Raw genomic sequence first — 25130 nt, 5'->3', positions numbered from 1 at the left:
CTGCAGAAAGGGAGAGCTCTCAGTGGGTGTCCGGGGGTTGGATGGGAAGCCCAATGCTATTCAGCATTTCCATCAATGGTCCAGAAATAGATTAAAAGGCCCTGCTGAGAAAAATGCTGGGGCCAGGGAAATGAGAGGGGCAGCAGACACGGACGAGGTCAAGACAGCTGTAGAAAACTTCAGAAGCTGAGTCCCAGGCAAATAAAATGTGGTTGAATGTGAGCAGCTGCAAAAGGATCCCCCCTCTGAGCACAGGGCCATCCTGCTGGGAACCCGCACGGACAAATTCGGAGGGAGCTTAGGAGGCAGGAGGGACAGTGGGAGCAGCAGGGTCCCCTTAGGTTATGTCCTGGCTGAGATTGCGCTGGATGCTACAGCAGAAGGATTCCCAGCATCTGCGTTTCAGAAAGGATGCTGAGAAATTAGAGAGAAGGTGGAGAAGAGTTACTACTGACCCCTGCCTTGCAGGGGGATGCCTGAGAACTGCAGCCTCCTCAGCTGGTTCAAAGGAGCCCCAGAGATGCCTCGATTATAGTGCTTAAGCAATTTCACTGGTGAGAGACAATCAGGTATTAGAGAGCTTTTCATCTCCCAGAGAAAGGCCCAGCAAGATTTCGTGGCCTGAACTGAGTTCACATGAGATTTTTTCGTGGCAAGGGGGAAACTGAGGGGTGGGGGCAATGAGTTTCAGTGCACCAGGATGCAGGTGGCTGAAGTGGGGGGGCTTGGCATGTCCCCCATGCTTCTGTCCGTCCCTGTAACCAGCTTTGCTTACTGTTCCTTGAGGCCAGGCTGGGCCTGGGGCAGCGAGAGAGGTGAATTCCCCACAGGGTGATGCCCAGCCCTCCCGGTGCCTCGCCATTTTCTGGCCCTCGAGCAAGCCCGGGATGCTGTAACACGTCCCAGCTCCTGATGCACACTCATCTCTGCCTGAAAGAGCCAGCAAACACTAGTGACAGAAGAACTGCTCTCAGCCTTTTGTCTAAAGGGTCTGGGGCCATGTCCAAGAAGCCCAACCCTGTGCACACAACACTTGCACAATGTGATTCTCAGATGCTGGTTTCAAGCCCTTCCCTCTCCCCTCTCAGAGCTGCAAAGGGATGTTTTCTGTTAGCACCATCAGTTCCCTGGCAGGTTGGCTTGGGAGCTGCAAGCCTTCCAGTATCACCTCTACAGAGGCTGCAAGTGCTGTTTTCAGCTTCAGCACTGACAATATTAATCTCAAATTAATTCTCCTCTTTGTGGTGACTCAATAGTTTCCCCAAAGCAAGGTGAGCCTGCCCAGGTGCTGATGTTTGCTGGCTGGTGGGCTGTTAGCATCCAGCGTGCCCTTCCAACAGCAGAGAGGTGGGTGGGTGAGAACCCGTGTCCCTCTGGCACAGGCAGTTTTGGGGTGAGGCGCACTAGATGGTGCTGTTCAACCTTTGGCTGTGATTTCAAAGGACCCCGGAAGGTCATGAGTGGTGCCAGAATTTCGGTTTTATTGAAAAAACTTTTTGAAACTGGAGGACAAATAGAAATACCCTGAAGTATGAGGTCCTACACCGATCATTGGTGGAGGCAAAGGGCAGCTCACCCTCAGAGCGGTGCATGCTGCCTCATGCCTGGAGCACCCTCATTTCCGAGGCGGGAATCGGGGTTCGGCTACATGAGCAGCAACAGCAGAAAGGGCTGCCAAGAAAAAAATGTCCCAGCGTGGAAGGGGAGGCTGACAGCTCTCTCGTGGGCTGCTGGCAAGATAACGCTTGCAGAACGGGAGAAAGAAAATGTTAGCAGTCAAAATAAAAGTACTGGCGTTGTGGCACCAGGAATTGAGGGCACCCAGAAGAGCCCAGCTGGCATGACGCACTGCAGCCCAGTGGCACTGCCGCAGGGGTGACGAGCGAGTGGAGCCACAGGGCACAGATGGCAGGAGAGCAAAGCAGAGGAGGGGCCAAGGGTGCTGAAGACAGCTCCTGCCCCGCTGGGTTGGAAGGTATGGAGCATGGCCTGGCCCAGGCAGTGAAGATGCCCATGGGCAGGTGTGCCAGGGGCTGGGGGCGAGAGCTGAGGCAACTGATGCTGGTCACAACCCTCACAGCATCTCTTCCTGCGGGAGACACTGGTTTAAAGATATCTCTCCACCCTGGCAATGTCAGCCCCCCACAGCATCCATGGAGCAGCAGGACCCACTTTCCACATCCCTGTGGTGCAGGTCCCATGGGCAGCCTGATGTACCTCCTGCTTCAGATTCCCCACCTCAAAAGAGGCAAATGTACCCAAATTTGTCAGTTTCCCTGGGATTTGCCTCCAATGCTGGGCGAAGAGGGTGAAGCCCCGTTTGGACACCAAGCTTATGCCTTTTAGCTCAAATGCTGCTCTTCTGTATAGGCCACACCTGAGCCTGCAGCTCCAGGCAGGTGGGAAGGCTGCGGGCTCAGCTGCTTTGGGTGCTCAGGTCCTTCCCCTCCAGCAGCATCATCCCAGCTTCCCAGATCACTCCTATTGCCATGTGGATGCTCACTTGCAAATCCCCAGGGTACACCAGGAGTCTCCGGGCCTCCCCTGTCCCAGGTACAGTGCTGGAGCGGGTGTATGGGGCAAAGGTTTTACTACTCATATAAAAACCAAGAAAAACTCCAGCAGGAATGGCTTCCTCCTAAGAATGTAAGGGCAGGAGGTTCTGGGCCAGCTCAGGCAGCAGTCTGAAATGGGTTTTGCAGCTGCCAGTGTTTGCCCTGGTGGTGCAGGTGCCCATAGGGCAGAGGGAAGCCCCCACATGTTATCCAGAGCCCATGCAGCATCGCACACCCTGGCCTGTTCTCCCCAGAGTCCTGCTCTGCCTTCAGCCCCAGGAGCATCCCCACTCGGTTTTGCCCCTTGTGCCTGCCCTGCCATCACCCTCCCTCCTCCAACTCTGCTTTGACTTCCCATATCAGATTACAGAGCCCCCAGACCTGGTGTTTCTCCCCCAAAAAAGATTACAGATGAGCCCAGGCTGTGCCTTGGGAGGCTGCTGCAGATGAGCTGATCACCCAAGTGCCCTGTGACCCTCCTGCCACCAGCCCTCAAGACCATCCCCAGCTCCCACCTCTGGTGATGCCAAAACATGTTTTGAGCTCAGAACTGGAATTTTTGGTCAAAGCTTTCCCCATCCTCCTCCTCACTTCTCACCCTTCTGTACTGGCTGCCCAGATAACCCCTGTTCCCAGCTTTCTCCCTAGAAATTTCCTTCTCCCAGTTTTTGCTCAGGTCTGGAAACAGAGTCCCCACACAGCAGCACATGGTGTGGATTATCTGTCGTTACTCTCCACTGACACAAGGTTGATGGCTGCCATCAATAACCGGTCAGCTATTTCTCTCACACAGTGACAATTTCTTGGGGCAAGTACAATCTATCTCCTAGAAAATCATCTGTAATTGATGAACTGTCCAATGATGCTCTAGGGGTTGCATAAAATCTGCGGTAAAAGCTACGGGACACAGGCTACAAATGAGATCTAAGGTTGAAATTCAAGTCCTTAAACCTTGAAATCACTTGGCAGGGATCTAGCTGCTGCTGGGACCTCACTCGGGTGGGAGTGTGCAGTAGGTGACCACACAGCCTGTTCCTGCCGAGTGGTGAGGATGCAGCATCTGCCTCAGCCCAGCTAAGGAGCCAGTGCTGCTACTCGGGGCTGCAGGGTGGGAGAGAAGTGTATGAACCGAGATGGACACCAGGACATCGGTGTCCCCTTGGTCCTCTACCTGGCCCCCCTGCCACTCTTGATGAAGAGTTGCCCATGGCCAGCAGAGCAAAGAGAGCCTTTCCTGACCCTTGACACATCCAAGCCCCCCACAACTCCCCCAAACTCAATCTTCTCTGCCAAAAGCCGAAGCACACACACTCAGCCCCCATCGCCAATGCCTGATGCTCTCCATCCCCAGCTGGTGAAGGTGAACACCCCCTGGTGATGTCCCACCCCACACACCTTCTCGCACCCACCTTTGTGGCCTGCCCTGGGCCTGCACCCCGCACGTGTCCCTCTCCATGCTGCCGACCACCGGGCTCGCCGCTCCTCTCTGGGGGCCGGGGGTGGGACGCCGTCCACACATGTCCCAGCAGGACCACTCTGCAGAGAGAAGAGATGTCAGCTCGTCCCTGCTGGGACCACCCTGCCCAGGAGATGCCCACAGGGGCACTAGGCCAGGTGGGGACACCCACCCGTCCCTGCTTGAAGGACAGGATCCTACTCCCATGGTCCTGAAGGACACACTTTATATCTTGGCCCTCCATGAGATGGAGATGTCTGGAACAGACTCTGCTGTGCCCTGAGCCACACTGGGACTGTCCTGTCCCTGAGTGCGGGGGCTCCGGAGCTGTTATTGCTACTGAAATGGTCCCACCTTACGGAGCTGGGGTGAGAATGAGCAGTGGTGTCAGGGGGACATCCCTGTCCCTGGTCCCCAAGCCCCACTGCAGACCCAGGGCTCACCCGCCTGCCCCAGGGCATCGCTCACTTGCCCTCCACGGCTGTTGCTGGGGTGTCCCTGTGACAGGATGGGACAAGGTGGGTGTGCAGTGGGCATTGTCCCCAGGGGGGAACGCAGGGTCCAGCTCACATCATGGATGGCTATGTTGAGACACCTGGTCCCTGCCTGCAAGGTTGTCCCAGAGCAGCCCCTGCTAATTTGCTGCAGTTGATCCTGGCAGGAGAGGCAGATCTCCTTTATCCAGCCATCCGTGGTCCCAACCAGCTGGTTACTGGGAGGTAAGGCAAGGCTGATGGCAAGAGCGCTGCTGGAAATATCAGCTGCTCTGCTCTTGCAGATCTGTTTTGCAATACTGGGCAAGACCTTCTGGCTTAGATGTGGCTCAGTGATGTCTTGATGTCTGTCCTACAGCCTTGCAGAGTATTCTGATATGATCTTTATCAGCAGTCCAGCTTGGAGAGCAAGTGCTTGTCCTCACACTCCTGGCTTGCCCATCCTGGAAAGTCAGCTCTGCTTGCAAGAGGTTTTGTGATAAGTACGATCTGTTGACCACATTTTGGCCAACATCTGATGCCCAGTTTGTGGCCAGTTGGATGCATGCTGCTGGTTTTTCAGTTCTTGCCTGGGATGAGGCTCACCCATGGTGCATCTGCTTTGACGAGGTTCTTCCCAGAGATGTGGACGATGGTCAGCAAGTTCTCTATCACAATTTTGGTTTATTGTGAGTCCAACTAACAGCCCCTGGGTTTATGGTCAGCTTTGCTGGGTACGGTGAGGCTTGTGAGAACATCTCAAACATTTGTGCACCCAGGACAAGCTCTGGAAATAATTTTACCTGCGCACGTACCTGACAGGTGCAGTTTAGGTCTCAACTTGCTATTGTCCTCCAGGAGAGCTCCCAGCCCATGAAGTGACAACAGCAGCTGAAGTTGTGGCTGGTTTGCTCAGGTTACAAAACCCAGCCAGACCTAGACTACAGCAAAGGATCCTTGTGATCACATTGGGAGCAGCTGAGGGAAGTCCCGTGGCATTTTCACACTTTATTTCTCCTGCAGAGTGGCTTTCCTCACTGTCTCATGCTTCTCAGACAGGGCATTAGATGTCCCAGATGCTCCTGGGGGAGATGCTGTGCCCTGGAGAAGTGCTGGCTCCAGGTGGCCAGGCAGGCCATCAGCCAGCCTAGGAAGTCATTTGCAGCACCTAATTGCTGGTAACGGGCTCCTGGTGGCTGCCCACCATCTGGGAGGTCACAGCCTGCCAGCCACAGCCCTCGCTGGGCTGTTCTCCAGCACCATGTGCTGCACCAAGGGCCCAGGTCTGCTCTGGGCCAGGGACAAGCCAGCCCTCTCTGGGGGATCGCTAGGCATGGCAGGGCACTCCTGGGAGCCCCCCGCTCTTTCAGATCTCTGGCAACACAGCCACAGCCCCCTGAGATCCCTTGCAACACCTGCAACTCCAGCCTCCCCCACCCCTTTCCCAACCTCCCACTCCCCAGCAGCACCTGCTAAACCTCCAGCCCCAGGTGAGGGTTGCCCTCCTTTGGCATCTCCCCGTGAGGTGGCCTGTCCTCAGAGCACCCATCTCCCCAGCCATGGCCAACCCTCCCAACTGAGACAGTGGAAAGGACCCCCATGCTGCTGTGTCACCAGCACCAAAACAGGGCAGCCAGAGCTCAGTACGGGCAGCTCCTGGAGCCCCTCCAGCCCTGTGACCTGCCTGAGGGCTGCACCACCTCTGGGAAAGGAGGTTTCTCTGTAGGGTTCCTCTTCCATGGTGGGGGTGAGATCCTAGGAACAGCACCAGGAAGGTTCTGTACTGATGGACATCAGCTGAGGTCCTGATCAGCTGAGCCAAGATGCTGGCCCCAGCCCAGCAGTGACCCCAGGGTTCGCCTGCTTCCTTCTGCAGAGGGGAGCAAAACCACACAGAGCTGTGATGAGGAGGAGGCCCTCCTGCTGCACCATCCCTGCTGGGGCTGGAGATCTGCAGACAGGCTGGGGACACCAACCTGTGCTGGGGCAGTGGGAGGAGGCTGCATGGGTGTGCAGGCTCTGCTGCTCCTTGTTATCAAAACGATGCTGTGCTGAGCCACAGCTGACGAGCTGGGATGCTCAGTGCCATTTACTCACACACTTATGGAAGAGTTTCCAAAGTCTTCTGCTGCTTTAGCTGCCCCAGCACAAACCCAGCCCAGGAGATCATCATGGTGTTGACTCATCTCAAGGCTTTCTGGCATCAAGTGAACAGATGTGGACAGCATTGGTCTCATCCTGACACAGAACTGAAGAAATTGCTCACAAAATCATTCACTGTACGAGGAAACTCGGAGAAGGAGCGGGGAGTCTCTGTCTTTGGAGGGGTCCAAGACTTGCTCCACAGCCAAGGCAAACTCACCCTTGACACTGGATGTCAGCCATGAGATTTGCCATCCCTGTCTGCCAGCACTTTTGGGACTGTCAGTGGCCCCTTCCTGCTCCTGCCCACCACTCGGTATCTCTCTTCCCTGGCTATGGAACCCCAGGCTGCCTCTCACCTAAAATCACTTCCTGTGCCCAGGTGGGCAGGTGAACCACAGCAGAGCCAAGTCCTCTCCAGGAGAGGACGGCCAGGAGCAGCAGAAGATGTGAGCTATTGACCATGAGCATCCCACAGTCCTCTCCTTCCCTGGGGAGGAGATAGCAAGAACTACTCATTGGAGACATAAGCATCAGGCTGGACAGGTGTCTCAAGCTTTGCTGTGTCCCAGGCACCAAGCTTTGAGCCATCTTCCACAAAGTGGTGCTGCTTCCCAGCCCTTTCGCCCCTGTCCCCATCAGGACATGGAGGCCACTGCCACTCCCATGGCTCTGCAGGGCTGGAGCCACCTTCTTGTGTCCAGCCTGCCCACCTGCAGCCATTTCACACCACTTGTGCTCGTGCCAGCTCTGTCCTTCAGCCTATGCAGCTCTTCTCCACCATGGTGGGAGCAGACAGCAGTTCGGTCCCTGCAGGCTCGGTCTGTCTGAGCTCAGGGTGCTGGGCTCTCCTGTTCTTCTCCCAGAGGATACATTCCCCACTTGGACTCTTCTGCTGGGCCTTCTTTTATTAATGCATGTCCTCTGCCAAAAGTCCTTCAAAGGACAAATGCTGGCCAGCATAGCTTCAGGAGAACCCATGGCTGGCAGACATGAGCAAATCTGACCTCATATGGTGTTTTGTCCTGACCCTTTATAGTTACAACTGGCCAAAGCACAAGAAATCATGTGGCAGTGAACGTGCAACATCAAACCTTGCCAGACCTTGGACTTAGAGTCTTCCTGTGGCAGCAGCTTCCCCAGTGTGCCATGGACATGTCGTGGAGACCGTGTCCCACAGAAGAGCTTGACATGGACTTTGATTAGCCTTCCCACACTTCTCTCACCCTCCCAGGGTCATGAGGTGGGGTGAGTGCCCATGGTCTGGAGATGATCGTCTTGTGGGCAGCCGTCCCCTGACACCGCAGCCCATGCCGTGAGCTGTCCCAGCCCACCTGAGCCTTCTCCTGGAGTGGGATGTCGAGCAGAGGTGCCTGCCCAGGTCCTTGGCTCCCTTTTCCCAGTGGAGAGAGATTTTCAGATCTCTAATGCTGAACAACTTTAACTTGGACTGTTTAGCTCAGTCTCACATGTAACAGCTGCCCAGAGCCTGGCTCCTCTGCAGCCCCTGATATACAGCTTCTGCCTGAGGAAAACAGATGATTTAGCCTGAATTCTCATCCTCTGTCTCCCAGGTGGTTTGTGCTCCTTTTGAGTCCATCTGCCCTGGCAGCTCCTGTGCTGTGCAGACCTCTGTATGGGCCATGCAGAGCAGCCAGGAGTTTTGGGGATGCCTCAGCAATGGTCAGAGCAACAGGCTGGGCTGGGCAGCAGTGCTCAGTGAGCCCTGTTACACTTCAGCCTTTGGGATGGCGGCTGCTTTCATGGGTGGCACCCACATCCCTGACCCCTGTCCCTTGGCGGGTCTCAGGATGGACTGTCCAGGGCCAGTGACTCACAGGTTTGTGCTTAATCGCTCTGCAGAAGCTTCTGAGCATTGGCCAATTTAACAATATCCGAGGAAAACCGTAGTTCTGGAGGACTCTCAAGTACCTGTGAGTGCGTTGAAAGTGAAAAAGCTTGCAGTAACAACCAAATCCCTCAGGGGCTGTTTCCTCCCTGGGTCACTTGTTCCTGTCAGCACTGTGTTAGCACCACTTCAAAGGCTGAATGCCCCGTGAAACAAGTCCTTTTGAGCCCTCCATCGCTGTGTCTCCTTTCCATGGTCTCACTGAAGATCCTCATGGCCACACCTGAGCCACTGGCCTTGGACAACACTGGGCAACCCATGGTGGGAATAAAGACGTTTTTGACTCAATCACATCCTGGGAGGACCATGAGCTCACTCCCACTGGACACCCTTGCTCTGCAGAGGTCTCTGTTGGCTCAGTCCCATCCTCATCCCATGGCCACCAGTGCCTGTCCAGCCAAGCATTTAACAGCTGTTTTCAATCTCCGGCTCAGACCATGAATCCAGCCTGGCTTACTGTGGATCAGACATGGGCCCTGCCCAGGGGGAGCCTGTTGCTCAGGACAGGCTGTACCCGATGCCCAAAGGAGCTGGGCAGCTGGTGTCCCCTCCTCACCTCCAGCATCTACAAGTGGCAGCTCATGGCTGCCACCTCAACCCATCTCAGCATGTTCCCACTAGTTCCCACCTCCTCCTGCCTGACCACCCACATCAGCCGGGCTGTGGCCAGGTTGTCCCCACTTATGTCCCACCTGTCCTTTGCCAGTGTTGGTTTATATGTGCTTTTTCAGGTTCTTCAGCTCCAGTCTCTTCTTCTTCAGGTTTGGACGACAAGGTCTACCCACACGCTGCTCTCCACCTCCCTGGTGGTGCTGGCCTTTCGCGGGGCGGGCAGCTCTGTCCCTGCATCGCTTGTGTCCCATGTCCTTGTGGGAAGGTGATTCGCCCCATGCTGAGGCAATGGCAGCTTCCCAGGGTAAATCCCAGCGTAAATCCCAGGGGACCCTGCCAGCCTGACGTGGCCATTTTGGGGGAAGCCAGTCCAGCTGCCAGCTCCCCATGGGAACCATCATCTCCGAACCAGGCACAGGACAAACCTGCCCTCGCAGCCCTCTCTGCCGCCACCAGCCCGGCACTGGCCCGGCCCCAAGGGGCAAGGCGAGGAGTGAGGGTCCCAGCGGAGTCCCAATGGGGTCCTGGTGGGGTTTTGGGGCTGTCCGGAGCCAGGAACGTCCCTGCCCTCTTTGTGCTCCCTCTGGTAAGCGGCACAGCGCAAATATCAGACGAGTTCTTTGAAATGAAAATAAAACTGATAAAAGTCGGGCAAATCCTCCACCCCGGCCCCCACTGCTGGCCCAAGCAGTGGCTCTTTCTGCTGCCGAGCCGGCTCCCGCAGTTATAAATACATTATGTATGCCGGTGTCCGTCGGCCAGAGCCTTTTGTTGATGCTGAATATGTCCTGGCCAACAAAAGTGGACTGGATTAGCCACAGTGGATTAAAAGATTTTCTTCTTAGAGTTTACCTAATAATATAACAATTGACATAGAAGGTCTCTTTGAACCCTACACGACTCTCTTATTTTACCATCTGTGAGTTTGCTTTCCGTGCTGCCGATGGGGCACCCGTCTGCCGGTGGTGACGGTGGTGGGAACGCTGCCTGGAGCCGAATTTGTTGCCGAGCAGAAGCAAGCAGCCCGTACTTGAAGGGAGGCAGCGGGAAGGGAAAGTGGCACAACTTCTGTCCTCCTGCCTTTGTCCTCGGCCCTTCTGCCGGTGCTCCCCAGGCTCGCCATGCCGTGGCGCAGGGAAGGAGGAGATCCAAGGAACGGGCTCAAGCCATGGGGAAGCCGCCCGCTCATCTGCAATTCGAGGTGTCCGGAGAGGTCCTGGCTGGAATAAGCTTCTTTATCAATCATGAATTTTAGGAGAGTTGCGGAACTGTGAGCCGATGGAGTTTGCTCGTCTGGGTTTCAGCCGTTGGGCTCCGGCCGCTGTCTCTGGTCTCCATTGCAAGATGGGTCGGGCAGCGGCAGCAGCGACACTGGGAAACATGGAGGGCAGCGGCAGCAGGGGAGGAAGGCTCCCCCCGCCATCCTGCGGTGCCGCCGCCACTCGCCCCCTCCTCCGGCACACCCTGGCGTCCCGGCCTTGGGCTTTGATCTCATCCGGGGGGGCCCCACTCGCACGTCTTTCATAGCAGCCTTTGGAAATATCTGTGCTCAGAAGTCGCCAGTAATGAGATGGGGAGACGACGAGCAATTTAGGCGCCGCTCTTTCTTGCTTGCGTTGCTTTTTATCTCCATCTTCCCTATTTTTCTTTTTTTTAATTTTTTTTTTCAAATTCACTTCTGGAGCGGCACTGACTTTGTGTGGGATCACCGCACCACCCCAGACCTGCCGGGGCGGTGTGGGGGGGCACGAATATGGGGCTCGCGCCTCTCAGCCGGGGGCCTTTGATGAAGCTGCTTTGCGAAATTTGATGTGAAAGGCCTACGATAGCAATTTGGGGAGAATGGTGGAGCCTTTCTCCACCCGCCTCTCTTTGTCTCCTGCCCGAAGGGGGGTTTCATTGTGGGTGCCGGGGCGAAGGGGTCGGGGCGGCGGCGTGGGTGGGGTGGGGCGGCGGAGGGGACCGCGGCGCGGGAGAACAATAAGCGGGGAGATGGGGAGAGTTGGGATTTCTCACCTGCCCGGGCGTTCGCAGTCCGCCATGACGGGAGCAGCCGCCCCGCTTGCCGCCGGCCGGAGCACTTTTTTTCCCCAGACTCTTGAACCTATTTCCCTTTCTTGGCAAGTGCGTGGCTGGAAGATGGGAATCTTTACTTTATATTGCAGCTTGGGCTTCCCAGCCTGATTGGCTGCGGCCAGGACCAAATGCTGGTCCTTCCATCCCATTGTCACTATGGCAACCGGCCCCGTTAGGCACCACCGATTTACTTATAATTGCTGGGTAAATAGTCAAGACAGGCCGCTTTCATCCCGCACCAAGAGATTGCTCTTCCTCATCGCCTTTTTTTCTCTTTTTTTAATTTTTTTTTTATTTTTTATTGGAGAAGGAAGCCCTAAGGAACAGCAACACTTAAGGGAAACTCTTTGAAGGCTGTTGCAGAAAGCAGTGCCCCCCTTCTGGCCAGCCTTTTCCCATCACGGCCACTGCACAATGCCTCAATGCCAGGGCTTTGCTGCACCATCACGCAGCCCTCGCCATCATCCTCCTCCAAGGAGCAGCGCTGGGTGGGGATGCACGACGCCCCATGGATGCACAGGTCTGACCGCGGTGGGCTCTTGCCGCCAACCGCTGCTTCTGCCTTTCGCAGGGATTTCACACCGGTTCATAAGGAGAGCGAGGATGGGCTCAAATGGTCCTTCATTGCCCCCGTCCTTCTTCCCCACCACTTCCATTGGTGATTCATGGCCAAAGCGTGCAGGGTTCCTGCCCAAGCACCAGCGCTGCCCGGCTCAGAGGCCCTTTCCCCAGCCCTGTGGGACCCGGCAGCAGTGCTGTTGGGATGGGGCAGCTCGTACCTCTGGCCCCAGCCATGCTCGTCCCTCAAGGCCGGGATGCCGGGGCACCCGCTCTGCCCCGCTGCCTTCACGCTGAGCCGCTCCGTGCCGGGTCTGCGAGGCACAGAGCTTCTCGTCACTCCTGGAGGGTGTTTAATGACGACAGGCAGAGCGATATGCGCAGGTCTTGTCGCCAGACCTGTAAGCGTGGATCACAATTCGTGCTCGTGGCCAGGTGGGTCCCGCAGGCAGGAGTGCGGCTCCAGCTTCATCCTCATGGTCCTGGGATGGATGCTGCAGCCAGAAAACAGCACAGGGGCGCCCAGCCCAGGCTTACCACCGGGACACACACACAGCACTTCTGTCCTCACCAGTCACAGCTGGCACCAAACAGAAATTCCAGGAAAATGGGGGAAAAAAAGGTCTTAGGGAGAATCTAAGGGCTGGAGACATTCTGGGAAAACAGAGAGCTCATGGGCAGCAGGGTGAGAGAGGAGTGGGTTGGGCTTGAGAGGAACATGGGTCATGTTCCCATCCACCCTCACAGCCAGCCCAAGGGACGAGTCCATCATGGCAACTGCAGGAGAAGCACTGGGAGACACCGCGCAAGCTCCTTGCTTCAGTGGGAGGCCTGGGGGATTCCCACCCTGCATACTGGGGAGCGTAGAAGACGGGTGGCCATAGACAACAACATGGAAACAGCTGAGGATAGAACAGCAAGGAGCCGTGAGGCCAGGAGGCATCTCCAGAGCTTCTGAAGGAACTGGGAGACAAACCTGCTGACCCTCAAACAGCCCTACCTCCCAGAAAGGGCAATTTGGAGCCTGGCGAATGCATTAACAATATTCCTTTCATATACGACAGGGAGAGGCAGGAAAGGGCAGGCCACTGATCTGATGGCTGTACCAGAACATCAGCAGAGATGCTCCTGAAAGCAGCATTTGTAGGCACCTGGGTAAATAAACCTCTCTGGGAAACTGAGATGACTTGTACAAGGATGACCTGTCCCCTAAGCGCAGCCAACTTGGAAAGTGCCGGCAGCAACCTATGGGGCTGATGGGGAAAGGGGCTGGCTGGTGTCTGGAGCAGTGAGCGGGGCTGTACCATGCAGCCACCCCAGGGATGGTGTTACAGCTCCAGCTTCAGAGCCTTTGGTCCAGGAGCCGGTGACCAGCACAGGGTGGTTCAGGAGCGGAGCCGGGAGCCCCGCACAGCCCAGCACTGCTGTCTGACTGCAGGTCCCACCACGCTCCCATCATGCCTGCGGCTGCTCTCGCACTTGCACTTTGTTTTAAAGGCAGCTTCTCCATGAAGTGCTTTGGGGCTTGGCTGAAAGGGGGTTGCTGCCTTTCTGCTGACAACAAGCTGGTGCCTCTCTGGGTACCTGTGGGCTGGGGTTCCACCTGGCTCCGCTCCCAGCACCGGGACCTTCTGCCTGTGCTTGCGGCTGGGAATTGGGCAGAGGCACCGCGGCGTGGGGCTGTGCCGGTGCTGGCAGAGCCGCGCTGCCCTCCCGAGCATCCTCCGGCGGTTCCCATGGTAACTCCCCGGATCTCTGGCTCCCGAGCCAGCACAGCTTTAGCCACACACCATCACGGCTTTAGCCACACACACCCACCGGCCTGTGCCCGCCACCCCAGCTCCCCTGCCAGAGTCTCACCACCCTCTTGCCCTGTCCCCCCAGTGCTGCTGTCCCCTCCTGCCACCCGGGACCTCCTGGCCCCTCCACAAGGGACCCACCATCTCATACCTCCCTACAGAGAGCAGCTGCACCAGCTCTCCAACATGAGTATCTTCCCAGAACTCTGTAAAAGCCCTAATTCTCTTTTTTTCTGCAGTGGATCATGCAGAAAACAAGGGAAAACAGACAGCAGGCAAGAGGAGCACAGCATTCAGGGAGGAGAGGGGTACTTGAGCAGGATAAGCAGGGCTGCACATGGGTGATTTCCCACCTCTGCACTTTGGTAGGTCCCAGCTCTGCACATCCCGGCACTGCCGGGCTGGGCAGGACCCTGCTAGCCCAGCACCAGCATTCAAGGAGATTTTCCCCAGTTTTTGGTCCTGGTGCCCAGCTCCAGTCCCCTGCTTCAAAAACAGCGTTGGAGAACTGTTGCAAAAAGAAAAGGCCACAGGTAAGGCTTGAAGCTCAATGTCAAACAGACCGAGAGGTTACAATGTGAAAAAAAGGAGGAAATACCAGGTACAGCAAAGCCTTGCTGTGAGAGACAGAGCATGACAAGGCTTGATTTCCAGAGCTGAAAGCAAAGCTTGACATTAGGCGTAAATACTTTCCACCACTTGAAACCTAAATCCATGCATTTAACTCAGCTCGGCTCCTCAATCAGCATCAGAAGTTGATGGACAACATCCTAAGCAATAAAAAGAGTGGACACACAGATACAAGGGCAGTTGGATGTCTTCTCTAAAGCAAGAACAGGTACCTCAACTTACCCCATGTCCCTGCTGGGCAGGTGAGACCCTGCTAGGAAGGTCCACCTGGGTCTCAAGACACGTTCACATACTCCCTCCACCACCTTCATCCCAGCTTGGGACGTGCATCCCTGGGGACAGCAGGTCCTGCAAGGACCTTCTCAGAGCGGCCGCATCCCAAGGTACCTGGAGGCCCTGCAAGCAAAGCCCTGCTCACATTTCAGAAATGCCATTTTCTGCGTTTGCCAGAGTGCTCTAACTGGCTTGAAACAGCACCATTTTCAGTGTTTCCATGGCGATGGCTGCCTGGTAAATGCATGTGATGGAGATGTGCACGGACAGCAGAGTCCAGCCAGGCAGAGGTGCCTCTGGCCAGTCCACCACTGGCACTGCTACCCCTCGCACCCCCAGCCCTTCCTCCCACGGCCAAGGACCCCAATCTGAGCCCATGACGTGCAGGAGCTGTGGATGGAGGTAACGCCACACACCCACCCATGCCCCATCTGCCCTGGTCCAGCATCCTTGTCCAGCTCACCCCATGTCTGTAGGAGGGACTGAGGCAGTGCTCATCTGTGATGCCGAGCAGGGGACTCTCAGACAGAGCACTGCGGTGGGGTTTGGGTGACCAGCCCCATTCTCCTGCCCCATCAGAAGTCCTCCCAGCGCTGGCTGCAGTCCCTGTGCAGGAGAATAAAACAAACAGGTGATTCTGTGCTTTGGACGCCAGCAAGCAGCCGTCTTGTATTGACAGATCGGCACAAACCTTGCCCTGCCAGTTCTCCTCACGATTTTTCCTTTCGTTGCTGTCTTGCTGAGATCATTTTTCACCATTTCCCCTTCTCAGCACTCTCTGCTGCTACCCCAGCCTTATCTTACACTGCCAAACTCAAGGTGACCCTGGGGAGGGCTCCCTGGCAGCTTGTGGGTGGCTGTCACATCCTCACAAGCTGCAATGGTGCTCGGGATCCTCATGGTGGCTGCTGTTGAGCACGGACAGAGCCTGGTGACCTTTGCTGGAACCCAAGGGGGCGCTCGGGTCCGAGCTGTGCTCAGCGGCCAGGCCCCGTCCCTGTCCAGGGCAGACTGGCAGCCTTGAGCTGACAGCACCCTATTTGCACCCACAGGTTTGTGGCATCTGTGGTTTACCGGGAACATGTTGTTGTACCAGACAACCAGCTCCTCCAGTTCCCTGTGTTCCAGCAGTGAAGGAACCTGATACCTGCCCGACTGAGCCCACCTCGACATGTGAAAACCACCATCGCCACCACACACGAGGAATCAAGCTCTCCATCTGCGGTCAGAGCTGCACATAACCAGGCATAAACCCAGGCCAGCTCTGACACCGGCCCCTGAGCTATTCCTCCACCTCCTCAAGGCAACCTGGCTGAGGACATTGTTGCCCAAACTGCCCCAAATGCTGCCCAGAGGCTCCCTCTCCACCTTGAGACATTCGCTACACCGCTGAGCAGGAGGAGAAGCCAGCCCTGCATGGCTGTGGCTGTGCAACCGTGGACTTTGTTTTCCCTGAAGCTGCAGCATCCCTGGTCCACAAGCAGTTTCCAGCTTTCCTCAGGTGAGGAGAGTATCTCCAGGGGTGTGTGTCCATGAGGTGGGGGTCCCAGTCACATCCAGCATGGCTGCAGGGGCAGGAGCAAGGTGAGCGTTGCAGAGTGAAGGCAGGTGAGGGATTGGAGGGTTCCCACTCCAGAGTCAGGATTAACCATGTACCCAGAAGCTTCCTGAAGGGGAAGCTCCTGCAGCTCCTATTGCACACAGTGCCCCGAACCCCAGTGGGACCGGAGCTCTCTCCCAGGTGTGGCCAAAAGCTCCCACTGCCCCTCAGCACCCACCAGACCTTTCGAGGGTGTCAGATCCTGCAGAACGGGCACACATGATGAGCAGCGCTGAGGAATGGAGACAGCTTCAAGGACAGATAACAGCAGCAGCGCAGCTGGGAGGACGCACAGCCCAAGCTCTCCCCAAGAGCACCAGCACCACACGACTGGCAGATAATTTTTCATAACTAAAACCTACTTGCCCCAAGTACAGAGCAGGAGCTGACAACTGCCCCCTCAGCCATCCTGAACAGCCGCTGAGCCCCGAGGAGCTGTGAGACACACAGGGACCACCGCAGGGCTGGGCAGGGTCCAGGCAGGCGCCAGCCACGCTCTGCTGCAGCCACACTGGGCCCCAGGGGCCAGTCCTGCACCAGCACGTTCCAGTAAAGCAATGGAGGGGGCCTGGACGGAGCCACAGTCTGGAGCTTTGCTCAGAGCTGCATTAAAATGCATGAGCTGCGCTAGCCCTAATGATGAGCGGAGCTGTCAAACAAGGAGCTTGTCCCAGCTAATTATCTCTAACGAGGGCAGAGTGTCAGGGTCCCCGAGGAGCTGGGCAGCAGCTTCCCACTCAGCTCAGTTGCAGAAGAGAGAGAAGATAAGCAAATGTCATTGTGCTGGCTTAGCTACAAAATCATTAATTAGGCAAATGCAACCTTCTGTGCCAGTTTGCTCTTGAGAACCTGGACTTGCCAAAGCTGAGACACGCAGGCAGGCTGGAAACATGCCAGCTTTTGCCACCCAACCTGTCCCCTGCAGTGCCGAGCCTCCTGCTCCCGCACAGACAGCACAGCCCCAGTCCTGCAGCCCCCAACAGCCAGCACGAGTCTGCACAGCTGTGTCATGCTCGCCCAGGGGCTCTAACACCCCTTGCGAGGGCTCCAACACGTTCCCTGGCACAAAAAGCAGCAGCGAAGTCTGGTCTTCATGAAATGCCATTTAGGTCACATTCACCTCAAGCACTTCCCTCATCCCCAGCCACCTCACACAGCCCTACCGAGGCCCCGTGCTTCTCCTCCAAAGCCTCAAGGCAGACATTACGTCACTGGAAATTTCTGCTCCCTATGGTCCTATTCCACCCCAGTGCAGAGGGGACCAGCCACACACTGCTCTACAAGCCCAATTTCTCTCTCATCATGGGTCCTATGGCTCAGAAACTGAGACCGTACACCTGCTAGAGAGGGGGAATGTGTCTCATCCCAAGGCAAGGTGAAGGCAAAGTTTCTTCCTAGGGTGACAACACAGCTCACATGAAGTCCACCCTGCAAGCTCTGCTCTCATCCCTCACCTCAGAGCTGAGGGGAAAGGCAGAAGTTGCTTTTTGTCCAGCCAGAAACGCTCTGCAGGACCACGAAGCTCACAGACGCATCAGTGACACACAGCACTGTGCACTGGTGTGGAATTCTGGCAAGTGCTTTTCAGTCCCTTCATGCCAGACAGGGGCAAAGGCTTGAACACCCACATCAACTACAGTTTTACAAAATGAGAGATTTTAAAATCACCAGCTTCCAACAGAAACAGCACTGGAAGCCAAGGGGTTAGAGTGAACTGCTGGGTGGGGAGCTCAGCCCCACCTGCTGGCAGCCCTGCTAGAGGCCAGGGTTTGGGGTCACGCTTTAGGGGCACAACTGTCTCTGCAGAAGGGGGCTGGGCACCGATCAAAGTTACACCACCACGTACCACAGCCCCTGTTATAAAACACTACCGAGCAATGAGTATCAGAGTAAAGTTTACTGATATTCCCAAAACGCATATTTCATTTTGTATCATGACCAAGCCCTCGACAGCAGCCAACTCCTTGCACAGGCAGAAGAACCACATGAGGTCAGTCTGACGAGAATGCTTCCAGAGGCCACAGGACAGAAATTCTTTCCTTGGCCCACGGGAGCAGTTGCTCACTGAACTGAGACTGTCATTAGATCTCAGTAACTGCAACATGCTCCTGGGAACGCTCTTCACGTGGCCCCTTCCACACAGCGTGGTTCAGGCAGAACTTGCTGAACCCTACAGCCTGATCTGCAGCAGGGATTTTACTCCAAAGGTTTCTACTTCTGCTGCTTCTGCAGCTCCTGTTCTTTCAGTTGGTTGACGAGTTCTTCAGCATACACTTTAAAGAGTGGGACAGGGTCCTGAAACAAAGCAGACAGTAAACCACTTAAAATAAGTGAACCTGAGCAGCAGCAGCAAGTGGTGAAATGTAACAGTGAGCCCAGGGAGCCAGTGCTGCAGGAGCAGTAACAACTAAAACCGGAGGAAGATGTGCCAGGGCTTTTTCAGTGGCAGAACAAGACAACCTGCTGTGCTGCTCCTCCAGAAACAGCTGCTGCTCAGCTCTGGGACCCTGCCCCAAAGATGACAGGCACCTGTGGGGGATGTTCAGCAGCTCTCCCAGTCTTGCCCGCAGATGAGAATCATCAGCAGCTCCCAGGGATCCATTTTCTTCTAAAAAAACCTTGCTTCCCTCCTCACATTGCCCTCAATCAGAGCTGTACTGAAGCACGTTGGGAGAACTTGCCCCTTGCAGAAGCTGGGGCCCGCAGGGTTTGGGGTGCAGCACTACCTCCTGCACTCAGTGCCCCCAACCTCCGCCTCTGCTGCAGCCACAACAGGAGCCAACAGATCTGGGGAAAATGTCACCAAGAGACCCCACCACCCCAGGAAGCCCTTTACCCCACCAGCAGCTCTCTGGTGCACCCTCCTCTGCAGATTGGTTCTAAAGAGCAAGCTGCAGCGACAGAGGGTCACAAACCCAGTGAGCCCTGGGCTTGTGTCTGTGTGTCTCAAAGCACAAGAAGTACAGCAGAACAAACCAAAGATGCTCATGCAACAGGGCAGGAGTTATGAGCCATCATCCTATATATCTCTCTCTGGATTGGGAGATCTGGTTTTACAATCTGCTTAAATTCAGCTCCTTGTTTTGGGCACCCAAGTTTAACTGGGCTCATGCAGCTGCTCAGGAGTTTCGGAGCACAATTTCCACTGCTCAGGAGAGCTCAGGCTGCTCAGAAGATAAGCTGGACCTGCAGCCCAACACAGCTAAGGCACCTGGGTGCCAAGCACAGCCTCAGGAACTCACCTTTTTTTCTAGTAGCCTCTGTTTTTCTATTGCTTCTTCTAAACTCAAGCCAACCCATTCAGCTTCCTCTTCTGGGATCGCAAACTCCTGTGATAGAAGAAGGGGCAGGTGGTACAGTCCTTCCAGGTGACTAAGACGCAAATCCTCTCTATGCCCAACTCACACAAACGTGCAATCCACTAAGAATATTATTATGGACAAATCTTAAAACACTGTTCCCTCATTTCTGGCAACCAAAATCCACTTCTCCTCTCTCCCCGTGCAAGGGTCCTGCTTCCTCTGATCAATCCTGTCTCTCCTTTGTGTGGTTCTGGGGCTGTTTCTCAGCACAAATCCATGGGCCATGGATGCTGCTGGTGTTTCTGTGTTTTCGCCATCACCAGCTGCACAAAACCACCCTGCACACAGGCAGCCTGGGCTCCTTGCTGCGGTGTCAGCACAAATTCTCGCTGCTCTTGGCAGTGCCAGCTCCTACCAGAGCTTATTGCAGATCCTCACTGGCTGTGCTCACAGCAAAAATACAGGATTTTGCCACCCTAAGTGATCAGTACAGAAATAATCGGCCCATAGAGGGACATGAAAAACTTGACAATCGATGTTTAGATCTTCTTTGCCCATACCCTTAACCCTAAATACAGGAGCATTAACACCGGTTTGCGCTGTGATGGGGTGATTAGGGTGTTACCAGCCTGGACAACTAGTAAACATCACTGCAGACAGCAGGGCAGGGACTGCAGGGCAGGCACCCACCTGATACTTGTTATAGATCGCCTCTCTTCTGGCTGGGTCATCGGGATGCAGTTTAGGATCCCGCCGTGCAAGTCGCAGCAGCATCGTTCGCTTCAAATCCATCCCAAGCTTCGAGCACATATCGGCTTTTGGAGTCTGGAGAAAGAATCTGATGTTAAAATGCACCAAGAGACCAGCTGCTGGAGAACACGTGAGTTTACTGCCATATAGACAACACTGCTGGTTTATCCACACACTATACAGCCTCTCAGGATGCAGATCATAAAAAGCAAAAGATCCTTTGGATTTGTTCTGGAGCTAATTTGATCATACTTCTGATCTTTAACTCTCAAGGCTTCAGTCATAGAATTATTTTGGATGGAGGAGACCCTTAAGATCATTGAGTCCAACCATACTCTAACTCGGGCACTAAACCATGTTCCTTAAAAACCTCATCTAAACATTTTTTAAACACCCCCAAGGATGGTGACTCCACCTGGGCAGCCTGTTCCAGTGCTTCACAACCCTTTCTGTGAAGAAAATCTTCCTAATATCCAACCTAAACCTCCCCTGGCACAACTTGAGGCCACTTCCTCTCATCCTATCACTTGTTACTTGGGAGAAGAAACCAACACCTTCCACGCTACGGCTCAAAGCTTTAGCCCTGCGCTGACACATGAACCGCAGCAGACACCCGCCAGCCCCCAAGTGTGGGGCCTGACCTTGAGGATGTAGAAGTCGAAGCCGTAGGCTTGGTCGATGAGGTCCAGGGTGCGCATGGTGACGGTGATGGTGAGCGTGGCGTCCAGGATCTCGCTGTAGAACTGTCGCTCGAACAGCTGTGGCTTCCACGTCTTGGGCAGCCGGGTGGAGAGCTGGGCAGAGAGCGGCCCTGAGCGCCCGCCCCAGGGGCCAGGGGGCCCAGGACACGGAGGAGCCCTATGAATTTATCTTCTAATAATCAAACATGAGTCTTACAAATCGCCAGCTATCCAAATCCAGGACAGGGTTAAGTTCAAAATTTCAACTATTTTTAGCTCTTTCTTTGGGAGACACGCATCCTTTTTTAAAGCAAGCTTTGCATTTAGTGAAACAGCAGCACATAGAGCTTGATGACTGACTTAATGCCATTTCCTAAATAAGAGCACTGGATCATGCATTTTTAGGGGTGTGCATCTTGGTCATTTTTGTGAATGATAGATATATTAGGCTGTGATATGTAGCATACTAATTGAGTGTGTATATATGTTATACTGCTATATCAAACTGAGTCACTGAGTAGCTTACACATCACACATGGCCTACTCAGGAGGGAAAAATATGGTCTGGCACAGATTCCCACTGGATTTGTAGCCACTGTATCAGGAAAAAATATGAATTCTGATTGAGAAGTCTCTTATTGAAGATATACAGGGTGTTTCAAAAAGATGGACCCAATTTCAAAACAGTCGTCATTTCAAGTTGGGTCCATCTTTTTGAAACACCCTGTGTCTTAATAGTGAGTAGATATTTAAGCTAAAATGAAATATATTAAGTAAATCATGTAGCTACTGTCTGTTGTGAAATTCTGCATGGACCAATGGTTAAAAGTCTCCCAAGCAGACTGAAAAATATGATCCTGTAAGGAATGTTTAACAAAGAACTGTTGTTTTTACATAACTGAGGACCTGGCGCCTGACCCCAGCAGGGGGAAGGACCGAGAGACGTCGGACTATGAATCCTTAATGTAAAACACAGTCTCTTCCCAGAATATATACGGACATCTGTATACATACAGATACCTGTATTTACAAGTTTATTTAGGGGGGAAGTGCAGCCAAAGTTCCAGGAATCCATATCTTAAATAGATTGATAAGTGGAAGGGTATTGTATGCGTCTGTAAACCCTGCAGTACCCAACCAATGGGGAACAGGGGAGGGAAACTGTGGCCGGGATTTTGGGGGGATATAAACAGGGGCTTTTTGCCCTATTATGTGTGCCTGCCTTTAGGTAAAACACCCCGTCTTACAATATTGTTATTAAAAATTTGCTTTGCTGAGACATGCTGCGTGAGCCTATTGTATTTGCAGAATAACTGTTTGCTATGTTCCTTCTTCACTGTTCACAGAATCCCAGAGTGTCAGGGGTTGAAGGGACCTGGGAAGCTCACCCAGTGCAATCCCCCCATGGAGCAGGAACACCCAGATGAGGTTACACAGGAAGGTGTCCAGGCGGGTTGGAATGTCTGCACAGAAGGAGACTCCACAACCCCCCTGGGCAGCCTGGGCCAGGCTCTGCCACCCTCACCCCCAACAAGTTTCTTCTCATCTTTCAGTGGAACCTCCTGTGTTCCAGTTTGCACCCATTGCCCTTGTCCTACCGTTGGTTGTTCTCACTTAACAGGACACATGCGAAAGAAGACGCTTGCTGATTCTGTTTCGCACGACTGTCAGTTCACAATATCTAGCTAAGCTTTCTTTCAAGACCCACTAACGACTAACGACACGGGGCCGGTGGTTCCCGGTCACCGGGGGGTGCGCAAGGCCCGCAGCGCTCACCTTGTCGTTGCGCGCGTATCGGAAGCCGCGGATCCAGCCCTCGCCGCCCCACAGCCCCTCGTGTGCGGCGGGCGGCAGATACACCGGCACTGGCACGTCCTGCACCCGCTCCCGCTCCCCGGTGCGCGGGTTCCGCCGGTACCGCACCCCCAGCGGCCGCCAGTGCACGGGGGTGGGCGGCGTGTCGTCCTGCAGCGAGTCCAGGTAGTGCTGCGGCAGCCGCGCACAGATGCCCTCCCGCAGGCGCATGGCGGCCCACAGCCGCGGCGGGAACCGGTGCAGCGGCATCGCCACCGCCGCTTCCGCTCCCGGCCGCCGGAACCGGGGCCGCAGCCGCCTCTCATTGGCTGGCGCGGACGGGCCGGGGGGACACGACGACGGCGGCCGGCAGGGGCCGCGCCGCGCCCGCGTTCCGCCCTGAGCGCGCCCGCGTTCCGCCCTGAGCGCGCCCGCGTTCCGCCCTGAGCGCGCCCGCGTCACCTCCAGCCGCACGGTTTGCCCTCAAATACCTTTATTAAATTACAAACCCGTAAGCTTTAAAATTTACCGTATAAAATAATCACAGGTATTAACAGCAAAGAAAAAAAAATGAACCTTTTTCCCCCCCGCCTAGACATTTGCTCAGATTTTACCCAAAATAACTAAACAACACACTCCCCCAGGCACCTAACACAATCTTCGTGGGGAGGTGGGGGGGGAAAGCATAATTTCAACAATCAAACACAAAATAAACGATCAAATACAAAATAAACAATCATGTTAGTGGGATTTCTCGCCCCAAAGCTTCTCCTGCTTTGCAGCACAGAAGCCACTGAAGGACAATCCCCAGCAGGAATTATTGGATTATTGCTTTCTCCGGTAACCGGCAGCACGGGGCCAGACCGGGAGCCTAGCACGGCTGGAAGGAGCAGCAGTCGCCTGCCACAGGGCTGGGGCTGCAATGCCACTGTGCAAACTGAGAGGGGGGCAAAAAGTGCCTAAAAGTGATAAAAGTTCAAGGAAGAGCTGAGGGCCCCGTGTCCCCCGCTCCTGCCATGCTGCCGGTGTCCTGGACGGCAGCAGCAAAAGGAAAGGCGGCGGACGAGGGTGACGGCATCGCTGGGTGCAGGTGAGCGCCCTTCGCTCGTCCTGCGTCTGCTTAGAAGTCGGAGTTTGCAGCGGATGGGGAGGGAGAGGGATAAAGTGCAGAGCTGAGCAGAAAGCTGGGCGCTTCTCAATGCAAAGAGACCCTGTTTCCTACAAACGAGGAGGCAAGTCCTTCATTAATAGCTCTTTCCTCCCCAAAGTCACCTGAGGGGCTCTGCGCACAGGCAGCAGCACACACACCTCACTGACCACAGCTGGAACAAACCAGCAGGAACTATGTATGTGAGCCCTTATCTATAGATTAAGGATGAGCAAAGACAACTCGCCTGGCTGCCAAGTTTCTGCCTTTGCTTTCTGCGTGCCCTGTAGCAAGGCTGAGGCAAGACAGACACGTCCAAGGAGCCCGCAGCCACCTGGGGAGCCCATGGCCATGTCCCTGGCAGGGGGGGACACTGCTGGTGGCCTCATCTTGGCCGTGACTCCCCAGCTCATCCAGCCCCGTGGCACAACAGGCTGAAGGAGCTGGGGGGCAGCTCGGACGTCACCCTGGACCAGAGCCCAGGCAGAGCCACGCACACATCGAACCCGTAAAAGGGAGGAAGATGGCGAATACCTGAACATCGAGAGAGGAAGAGACCTGGTGCAGCAGCCTGGCTCCTTCCAGATGAGCTAAGAGAGCTAAAGTTACACTCAGACTAAACCCTGTGCCGCTGTGGGTTTCACAGCTCCGGGTGAGATGCTGCCAATGCCTCTTGCACGTCCCTGCATTTTTTTTTTCACATTCATGCCAAGTGTGATCCTGAATCCAGGCAAAAGTCCTGGCCTTGTCCTTGTCCCCACAGAATCTGGACCAGGTCTGAGCAGCATCACCTGTTTCACGGGCAGAGTGGGTCCAGACCCCCGTTTTGACAGCAGCCATGGGCCCAGCACACACCAAGAGCAGCTTCCTCCCTCCTCATCAGCACCAAGGGTGTGCAGCAGCATTTGTGCCCCAGATCAGAAGAAACCTGTTCTTCTCTTGGGTTCAAATGCTGATTGCAGCATGGCAGGAGAAATCCCCATCCCCCAGCCCTCTGCTAGGACGCGGGTGCAGGGAAGAGCCCAGCAGCCAACACCCTGGCTCCAGCTTAGCGTAGGCTAAGCACAAGCCTCATGGATGCAGCAGGTGGAGAAGAAGGGTTGGCGATTTCCCCCCGGGCCACAGGGAGGTGAGGGACAGGCTATTCCTTGATGCATAACCACGAAGAACCTGCCCCATCCCAGCAGAAGAGCAGAGGTGGCCTCAACTCGTCTTCACAAGACAAGCCCACCATCTTCATCTTTAAACCTGGTCCATACTGTGCTCCCCTGGCCAGTGAATGAGCATGTAAGATGATGGCTGATGTGTGAGAGAGGGGCAGCCCAGGCAAAGAGCAACCCCACCAGTCCTCCACCTCTGCCACGGCGAGCTGAG

The 25130-nt window shown here is 55.1% G+C and overlaps 2 protein-coding genes and 1 long non-coding RNA gene across 4 annotated transcripts in view; all 3 read right to left on the bottom strand.

Moving 5' to 3' along the window:
• AXIN1 (axin 1) overlaps positions 1 to 4068 on the bottom strand; it is a 76012-nt gene extending 71944 nt beyond the window's left edge. Inside the window, exon 1 of the mRNA XM_080354069.1 lies at positions 3965 to 4068. The gene's annotated coding sequence lies outside the window, so the exon portion shown is untranslated. The remainder of the gene's footprint in view (positions 1 to 3964) is intronic.
• A 7318-nt stretch (positions 4069 to 11386) lies between these two features.
• Positions 11387 to 15085, bottom strand: LOC308046142. Its single transcript, XR_013922866.1, has 4 exons — positions 14947 to 15085; positions 14433 to 14606; positions 13934 to 14088; positions 11387 to 12275 (listed from the first exon to the last, which is right to left on the bottom strand). It is a non-coding gene; the product is annotated as an uncharacterized lncRNA (long non-coding RNA).
• A 2888-nt stretch (positions 15086 to 17973) lies between these two features.
• Positions 17974 to 25102, bottom strand: MRPL28 (mitochondrial ribosomal protein L28). Of its 2 annotated transcripts, XM_080354316.1 has the most exons (6): positions 24291 to 25102; positions 22592 to 22780; positions 20777 to 20929; positions 20076 to 20210; positions 19326 to 19412; positions 17974 to 18378 (listed from the first exon to the last, which is right to left on the bottom strand). In XM_080354316.1, the coding sequence occupies exons 1-6, from the start codon at positions 24594 to 24596 to the stop codon at positions 18295 to 18297; spliced, it is 954 nt and encodes a 317-aa protein (XP_080210442.1). In that variant the 5' UTR covers positions 24597 to 25102; the 3' UTR covers positions 17974 to 18294. The 2 variants fall into 2 exon arrangements, with proteins under 2 accessions (XP_080210442.1, XP_080210443.1); XM_080354317.1 differs by lacking the exon at positions 24291 to 25102 and having other exon boundaries at positions 22592 to 22902.
• Between the last annotated feature and the right edge of the window lie 28 nt (positions 25103 to 25130).

This window comes from Nesoenas mayeri, assembly GCF_963082525.1.
Source record: "Nesoenas mayeri genome assembly, chromosome: 15".
In the NCBI taxonomy this organism is placed as follows: Eukaryota; Metazoa; Chordata; class Aves; order Columbiformes; family Columbidae; genus Nesoenas; species Nesoenas mayeri.
This window is presented reverse-complemented; position numbering and strand designations above follow the sequence as displayed.